The sequence below is a fragment of the Lonchura striata genome, chromosome 4 (assembly GCF_046129695.1).
Source record: "Lonchura striata isolate bLonStr1 chromosome 4, bLonStr1.mat, whole genome shotgun sequence".
Taxonomy (NCBI): domain Eukaryota; kingdom Metazoa; phylum Chordata; class Aves; order Passeriformes; family Estrildidae; genus Lonchura; species Lonchura striata.
Window position 1 is genome coordinate 62,865,782 of NC_134606.1, and position 9,594 is coordinate 62,875,375.

Here is a 9,594-nt window from a genome sequence, read left to right on the forward strand (position 1 = left end):
GGGCAGGGCTGTGCCACAGACCTTATGTGTATTTTCTTGACCAGCAGGCAATGCTCACTGGAGGCTGAAACACTGGTAGGGCACAAAATTTTCCCTGTAAACATGGAATGGATTCACGTAGTACACATCTTGTTGTGCTGCACAGCCAACATAATTCCAGGCTGACTTGGAGGAATTTGCCATGGAAAAGATAATTGTCTCCATGTATTTGTAATTCTTTGCTCTGCAGAAGGAGCAGTAATTACATTTGCCCTCAGTACAAACTCCTCAAATACGAGGCATATTGTTTACTGGCTTTCTGCTGGCAAAAGCTTTGCTCCCAGAGGGGGAAATTCTGGCCCCAAGGAAAGTTCAGCTATGCAAGAGACTGCAGCCCCTTCTCAGGGAGGAGGCTAATGAGGAGGAGGAAACAAGTTAATCAACACCGTGTCCCAGACTGAGGTCGGATTGTGGCCTAGAAACCAGCAGTGTAATCTAAACTAGCAAATTCTGTATGCAGCTGTGTTGGGGCAGAGGGAAAGAAATCAAAAGCATTCCCTTTTTCTTAGTAAATCAACTTCCTAATGTAACTGAAGTAGATTTTTTAAAGTAACATTATTAAACACCAGTATATTAATTGTATCCAACTATTTTCTTCTTTCAACGTTTAATGCTATTTGGTTTTAAATGTAAACACAATGTCAAAAGTTTGAGTTTTTAAAACAGGATTAATAAAACCCTCAGGCATAAGAATTTTGACATTTGGTGTGGGAACTGTGATGTTACTAGAGCACATCCTCTAGGAACAAACAAGCTGGGGGAAAGAGTGACATATTCCTTTTATACTAATAATGTAGACACAGGAAATATTTTAAATGCTATATTTTAGTGCATACTTTTGGCTGAGCATAAAAGTTAAAAACCAAGTTACATTATTTTCTGAAATCTGAAAACATGATCCTCTACAGAAAAGAGCTATTTTAAATGTTTTCTCAAATGTAGTATTCCTCACAATACATAAATGTATTAACTTCCAGCATTGCTTACATCACAGCTAATACTTAAAACTACACAGAGTAAAGTATTGCTATTCTACCAATACCTCAGTGTCCTGCCACAAAAGGCAAATGGTGGAAATGGCAGTCAAGGGGTTAAAAGTAACTGTACCACTGGAAGCCATCCCTAAGCTTTGCACGTATCAGACAAACACTTATGAAGTGGCTCCTATCTGCCCAGTACATAAGCAAACCAACTGCCAACCTTTTCACTGATAACAAAAGGTGATTAAACTTACAAGACATTTTGAATTTTCCTTTTTTGGCATCAAGACAGAAGCTGTAGAGGTAAATGGCATTTCCTGAGACAGGCTTTTAGTAAGATTTGTTATCTCAGACTGACACTGTCTACATTTTGGCAGGTCTTTTTCATGCAGCTGTATTCTAGTTTTCATGAATGAATATAAATGTTCAGAAAGTACAACAAAATAATTAATTCCAACTTGAGACAGATTGCAACAAAGGTACAGACAGGCTATCTGTAAATATTTGCACTGCCACAATTCCTATTTTGGTGTTGGTCAAAAAGAGTTCAACAATAAGCAAACAGACAGATAACAGTGTATCAACTGTCATGCTTTTTCAAGGCCTTTCTGTGGTATTTTGCACTCAATCATAAGAAAATATCTGCTCTCTTTTTTTCCTTATCTACAGTTTTACAAAGATGCAAAGGATTGGTGGCTGTTTGGTTTCTATTTCTGCATGCCGCTGGCGTGCACTGCCATCTTTTATACGCTAATGACTTGTGAAATGTTAAACAGAAGAAACAGCAACTTGAGAATTGCTCTCAGCGAACACCTGAAGCAGGTAAATATATTAGAAACACCAATGCTTGAAAATATTGTTCTTCTCTCTGTGGGCTACATTAGAAATATTTCAAAGTGTACCTGAATACACTAAACTACAGAAGTAGAAAGTGAGGATGTGGGTTATTTATGATGTCAAGGCATTTATTTAAACCTGGAACAAAAGACTAAATCATTGTATGAGGAGGCATTGAAGACAGTATGCTCAGAAAACTAACCCTTTTCTTTCTTTTCTCATTCTGACGGTTGTGCCCTCTTTCTCTTTAACCTCAAATCACTACTGTCTAAATGCTTTGAAATTTAACTACAAAGATTTGCCAAAAATGTTTCTTTTTCTGTATAAAGATATGAGTCTATGGATCCTCCCTCCTTTTGGCATGCTTTGATATGTAACTGCAGTTTCATATAAAAAGCAATTGGAGAATAACCTAGTTTAGAAAGAGTGGATTTTGTTTCTCAGGGTTAGTGCACTGTTGCAGTACCACTGCTGTAGCAGCTTTGAAAAGAGCAACAGGAGAACAGAGCAAACAAATGATCACAGAACAAAGTCACTCACGGAACCGTCAGGTCTCTTTGCTGGTTTGGCAGCACTGGCTCATGTTTAACACTTAACTGAACTTTAAAAAAGAATCTGGAGTGTTTCACCTACATTAATATCAGCCCTTCAAATTCCACTCTTTTAAATTCCATGTTCACAGATGTGAATCCCTAAAGCAGTCCTTTCTGCATCCGAGTGAGTTCTCACGGAGGTTCCTCCTCTGCTGGTTCCCAGATCAGGGCTGACTGGATAATCCTCCCCTTGTGCAGATTCTCCACTTTTTTCCCTCATCAGGCCCTGGGACTGCAACACAGTGTGTCTTAGGGCCACACATAGGCTACTCCACCCAGTAGAACTGGAATGGTATATACTAGGAGGTGGGGGAATCCACCATCCTAAAATGCAGTGCCCAGTAAACTTCTCAGACTGGCTGCTGCAGGATGACTTTAAAATTTAAACATGTTTATCTTTTTAACCCTCATCTTTTGCATTCCTTCCTTCCTTCCTTCCTTCCTTCCTTCCTTCCTTCCTTCCTTCCTTCCTTCCTTCCCTCCCTCCCTCCCTCCCTCCCTCCCCCCTGCTCCACATTAATGTCTAATCACAAATATTTTAATATTTTGATAAAAAAGAAGAAATTATAATAGTCATATTCAAAGCCTAACAAGACTGTAATCACTATTTGACTTCAAGTTCTTTCATGACAGAGCCTAGCAGTGCTTGTCACTGTTATATGCCAGTGGAATCCTTACACCTTCATATGCTTCTCTTTATCAAACCCATGCCTACCAAACCCCACCGGTATGCATTGTCAAAAATCCACTAAAATGTCTGTAACTCTCTAGAGCCACATAAAAAGCCCATTAAATTGCAATTATTTCCTAAGTATTACAAGATTAAGCTGTAATAATAACATTTCTGAAACATTTGTCGAGGAACTATTTACCTGAGAGCATCAAGATCACATAGTGAATGTGTAAGGATCACATAGCAAAATCAAGATACTGGGCAGCATCCCTTTACAGAACATTATATCAGAGAGAATCCTACAGTATTCTAGCAGTACCAATACCTGTGTGCCCAGCTGCTCCAGCCTCAGTGATGAGCAGGTTCTGTTGAGGATGACCAGGATTCAAGAACATGACAAACCCCATAAAAAAAAGAGTAGTACATCAGGTAGTCTGAAAGCTTCACTTTGGGAATTCTTTCATAATTTATCTATGTTATAGACTTTGCTGCCAACATTACTAACTACAATCACCTGCTAGTATGAACTGGGCACTCAGTATACATTTTTATCTCCTTTATCTAGCGCCGAGAAGTTGCCAAGACAGTTTTCTGTTTAGTCGTGATTTTTGCTCTTTGCTGGTTCCCTCTCCATCTGAGCCGGATTTTGAAGAAAATGGTATACAATGAAAAAGACCCCAGCAGATGTGAACTGCTCAGGTACTTCATTTTCTATGCCAATAGTTTGTACTGAAAAAATATAATGCTGTACACTTAGAATTTCTATGAGGAATGTCACTGCAATGCACCTATGGTGCACCCATTTTCAGCAGTTTCACTTTTAATAGGGTAGCATAATCTCAACAAATGTTGTCTGTCATTATTTCAATCACTTTTCTCTGGATTTTTTGAACATCTGTGAGACAAGTTATTATAGACATGGCATGGTAGAAGATTAGATTGAGGGAGTTAGGTAAGACAGAATGAATTTGTGTGACAGAAGAGGCTGTAACCACAAGGAAAATGGATGCTTCTGTAGCATATGAACAGTTTTAATGTTTGTTCTCCTCTTGCTTAGTTTCTTGCTGCCCTTGGATTACATCAGCATCAACCTGGCAACCATGAACTCTTGTATAAACCCCATAGCTCTGTATTTTGTGAGCAAGAAGTTTAAAAACTGTTTCCAGGTAAGCTTCTCTTGATAAGATTTTATGTCCAGTTAACTAACCGTATTGAACCACTTGTCTGTTATCTATTTTTAACAGCTGGGAGAACAGGCACGCAAAGGAATGAAAGAATATAAATTGTCTGGGTTAGCAGCTAGCAGTTCAGTTCACATAGCACATGTACCAAGATGAAAGTGAAACTATCCACTTCGTCTGAAATACTAAACAAATAAATAAATTTGACATAGTCCTCATATGTGTAAACTGAGATAGACAAGCTCTTGTAAATACTATTTATCTGCAGGTGGCATGCACATGAAATAGAATTGCTCAGTAACAATTTTCCACTCTCAATGACACCAAGCTGCCCATATTAAACAATCTCATAAATGACTAAAATTTTCAGGCTTGAACACCAAGTCAGGCACCTGAGTTGACCTTGGCAATTAAATATGCATTATGTCTTCTACCTGCATTTTCCAGTTCCTACACATGCAAACATATTTTAAGGATAAAATAATTTCCTTGTGACAATATGCTTATGCAAGTCCCTGTCCACCTATTAAAGGCCATAGGAAGCAAAAAAAAAAAAAAAAAAAAAGAAAAAAAAGAAAAAAAAGAGAGTAAGAAAGTAATGAAATGGAAGACTAAAATAGCTTTATCTGCAATGAAAAAACAAAGGATGACAGGACTGTACCACTAAACTTTAAGTCTGAGAATAGGCAGAATCCAAACTACTGAGAAAAATGTGAAGAATTATTAGACTTAAGGAATACCTGTTTGTCTGTCGCCTGCTCAGGTTTAGAAACTATTTTAAGGGAGCATTTTAACATGATAGGTAAGAAATCAGCTTCTATTCCTAACTGTGCAAATGTTACATCTCAGTATGTTCACTGAGCCTTTTCCAAAATAATTTTGTCTTTTTCTAAAATGTGAGAAGAGACCTGAGACACAGGCTGGGGAATTTTTCTTCTTTTCTCTTCCATGCTAAGCAGCATGCTGATCCTTAAGTGTGTCAAGTACAATGATAAAGAGGGGGAAAGAACAATCAACCCAGCACCTAACAATATGTACTGAATTCTGTCAGTTCTCAATTTATTTAATTTAGTCAAACAAATTTCCCTTTTCATAATGTGAAAGTTATTTGTAAATAAGAGGCACAGTCTGCACCTAATTTTCTGCACTTGTGATGTCAATCACAATAATTGTTTATGTCCTAGACTAAAAATCTCCCTGAATATAGCTACCACTCCCTTCAGCTAGAATCTGTTATCTGTCATTTCTGACTTAAAAATATGGCAAGCAATCTGCATAGAACTGAGAGATTTGTCTTAACATTTATTTATTTATTTATTATTCATTTTCAGTCATGTCTTTGCTGTTGCTGCTCCCAGTCCAAGAGTTTGGTGACTTCAGTGCCCATGAACGGAACAAGCATTCAATGGAAAAACCAAGAACTAAACAATCACAATACAGACCGAAGCAGCCATAAAGACAGCATAAACTGAAAATCAAGGACTCACACCATTTCAGAATGAAAATAAAAGTCACTACAAAGCTATTTACAACAGGAAGCCCAGTGACTGTTCCATAACAAATTCAGACATGTGCACCATTTTACCTAATTCTAGAGGTGACTGACTAGATGGAGTGAGTGTAACTGTGATGTCCTGTGAACTGAAATCCACTGGATGGTAATTCTGCCTCTGAAAGGGACATTGATGTGATTATGACACAAAAAAAAAAACCAAACTGGCTTGAACTATACAGATAGTTTTGCTGTTCTGAAGCAGGCAGGAACTTTCCAGTGTCTGTGACTGGCACAATGAAATATTTTTATCCGATTGTCACCTAGAATTAATCACTCTGGAACTTCTGAGAAGATATCAAAATGGAATCAATCTGTGATTCTCTTTTCTCTCCCCATTTGTCTTTTAAGTTCTATTTCTCTGGTGGATAAAGTCCACACACGAGTTTGTTTTGCATGTTGTTGTTGTTGTTGCTGTTTTTCAGGTTTATGTTAGAAAATGTTTTGGTCCACACCAGCATTTTACCTATCTTACAATGGATTGGGACATTAGCTGGGCAGTTCACATTTGTAGCACTTCAGTATTCAAATATAGGAAAAGACCATTTAAACAGCATCAACATTTGGCACTTAAGCACAGATTAATACCAAAAAAAGAGGTATTAATAATACAGTTCTATACTGTGTTATTTATTCTAATGCTCGGTACAAAATAAACATAATCTGTATCAGCAAAAAGAATAGAAGATGCTCACAGATGGGCACCTGACAATGTGTTTTTATTAACATGACATAACTATATGAACCTTTTAATCTATTTAGACTATAGCTGCATGAAATCTAAGTTGAAATGAGGGTCAGTGGAACACAGTGAAACATTATTAAAGCTGTCCACAGTGTTCTGAGAATATGGTTATTATTAGAGCAGTTATGCACTCTATTTTCACATTGTGAACATGAGGTTATAGTCAGAGTGAATGTAGAAATGTGGAAGTCCATAAGAGTTGGATGTGCAGAAGGATATTTTGTGCCTTATTTCTTACAGAGTTCTCTGTCTTTCACAACACTCAAAGATTTTAATGGGGTTTAATAGGTTATCAGCATTGTTAACCATACAAATGCTATTAACAATATATAGAAACTATTGCTTGCATATATGTAAACTGATGATTTCCTTATTATTTCCATCCATTAAGGCTACACGGCAAGAGATTCCCAGTTTGCCTATAAAAATCTTTAATAGGTAGCCTTTCATTAAATGGTGGAATTCAATAGTGTGGTGTCATATATAATATGTCTCATGCACAAATCTGTTAGGCAATTTATAGCATCTTTTGTGCTAGGCTAAGAAGCACTAATCAGAATTCCAAAAAATTTTAAATGTCTATTTTCTTTCCAGTGAAAGATGTAATACTTCATAGTATTTTTTAAGAGGTCAAAATGCTAGTCCCTACAGTGACTTCTCCTGCACAAGTTTCTGAAGGTTTACATTCACAATCTTCTGAAGTATATTTTAAAAAAGGTTCTTTAAATTTGTGTATTTTTTGTGTGCTTTTGTCTCTGTGACATATATGCCTGTATAAATACATATAAATCTATGTTCATATGTTACAAACCTAAATAGAGTTTTCTGACAGTGCTCTGTGGTAGAGCCTAAGAGCATGGTATGGAATGAGACTTGGCTGAATTTTACTTAAAACATTTCATCCTCAAACTGTATCAGAAATCATAGTAAATGCGTGACAATGCTCTCTGAGAAGACTGAGTTAGTCTCTTTACATCCTGAAATCTTCCCTGATGCTTTGACTGAAGGTATTGAGGAGATGATAAAGGTAAAGAGAAAAAAGGCATGAGGAATGGATTTAAGTTGTAAATTGCTTCTCCTTTATTTCAAGGCAGGAGAAAGCTTTGTGTGCATTCTCCTTTTCTGCTATTTACCCAATAGCTAGATAAACAAAAAACTTTCATACACTCGCAAACCAGTAATGTGATTGCTCAGAGACAATGTTTCTACCCATCTACAAAAGACAGTGAGCAATAGAGACAATCTAGGTCAATTTAGTGTTCTTAACTTCTACCAAAAAAAGCCCATTTACCTGCAAAAGTTTCAGTCTGTGAAAGGGGTTGTTTTTATGTTTCACAAGCACTGATGCAAACCGTGAGTCACGAAAATTTAAAATTTTTCCTTCCAAAACGGACATTTCCAACATCTATTGCCTTCAACTCAAGAGCTGTCTCTGTTATATGGCAGAGATGTATGACACACAAAGCATCCTTTAAACCACCTCAGCTTAGATGGAAAAACTGTCTTCTTACTCCTCATAATGCTAACTGACCTTACCAGCAGCATTTAAAAATGCAAAAAATACAAAACTTTTTAAAAATACAAAACTTCTTAGCTAATGAAGAGGGTAAATTATCTAAAAGAAGTGAGAGGTACTTTCTAGAATTCTTTAGAATTATTTTAGTGAGCTTACTTAGGGATCACAGCCTGCAAAAACTAACTGGTGACCCTCATTCCATTTCTCCAGACCTGTGGAAGGACAGAGAGAGTTTAAATAACAGTGACAAGAGAGGTCCTGGGAGGTCTCATACGCTTTTTTGCCTTGTTTGCTTTTTTGTATTTTTACTGGTGGCTGCTGCTCTCACTCAAAACTAGTTGTAGGAACAAAGGGTGTTGTGATGTGGCAGCTGCAATGAATTGGGGGCGTGGGGGGAATGCTTCTGAAAAACTTTGCAAGGTACTCTTTTAATTCTCTCCTCTTCTTCACACTGAGAATGGTAAATATTCCTCCTGGTAGAGTATCTACCCTCAATTCTGAAAAAGCTGACTTTCAAAAAGAACAAACAAAAGTATTCCACAATTCTGGTGTCACACAGCTGCTTTCTCTTTTACATCAATACAACTTTCCACAAGTATCCTTCCATTCTCTCCTTATTTTACAGATATTTTTAATCCTACTATTTGCATCAATCTCAACTGAACTAAGCCTAGCTTTTCTCTGAAGATAACAGGGATTATTCCACAAACTTCAGATTAACTTCATAAACTTTTTGTCTGTTCATTGTAATCAAGATCCATTTAACTGTCACATTCATCTGGTTTTTTGTGGACTTCAGAATTCCCAACTTTTGTCAGTCCACTCAGTGTAAAATTTCATTGACAGTCTCAGTTCTTAACTTAGTTTTAGAATACAGCTGTTCTCTTTGTTTTCAATATGCATTTTTTCAAACTACCTCACTAAATATTTCCTTTTTGGTATATTTTATACTTACTTGCTTCAAGGAGGCAGCATACATGGGTTTTCACTCATGTCTATGTCCATATTTATTTATTTTCATATGAAACTCTGTGCTTCAGATCTGGTCTAACCAGCTCCTGTGCATTAAAAAAGTACTTATATAGTTCATCATAAATATCACCTGAAAAAAACCATTAGCTTGGTTCTGAGAAAATATACTTATGCTACCCTCATATCTGAATATGCTTATTTTTTATTTTAATACAGGCAGCTTCAGATGTTTACCTGTCTGTCCCTCAATCCTTCCAAACCAATTACCAACCCCCCTGTCCAATTTCAATGAATTTTACAGAACAGAGTTATCATCATTATGAAGCTACAGAGAATTTCACCAGAACTGCAGGATGGAAGGAAGAACAAAATTCTACTCATGCTTTATGCAGAAAATTTTTGAAAAGTAGTTTGTGCATAATAAATTCACTTGATAGAAAGATGTTATAAACATTATAGATGGAGAAAAAGCCTTGATCAGAGCATGCAACTTGTAAGACATCTGA

General features: G+C 36.7%; 1 protein-coding gene across 1 annotated transcript in view; it reads left to right on the top strand.

Moving 5' to 3' along the window:
• The window catches only part of EDNRA (endothelin receptor type A), a 31,258-nt gene extending 23,704 nt beyond the window's left edge, over positions 1 to 7,554 (top strand). The window contains exons 5-8 of the mRNA XM_021536588.2: positions 1,689 to 1,841; positions 3,688 to 3,821; positions 4,180 to 4,288; positions 5,635 to 7,554. Coding sequence (XP_021392263.1) covers positions 1,689 to 1,841; positions 3,688 to 3,821; positions 4,180 to 4,288; positions 5,635 to 5,775 — 537 coding nt within the window. The 3' untranslated portion in view covers positions 5,776 to 7,554. The remainder of the gene's footprint in view (positions 1 to 1,688; positions 1,842 to 3,687; positions 3,822 to 4,179; positions 4,289 to 5,634) is intronic.
• The last annotated feature ends 2,040 nt before the right edge of the window (positions 7,555 to 9,594 follow it).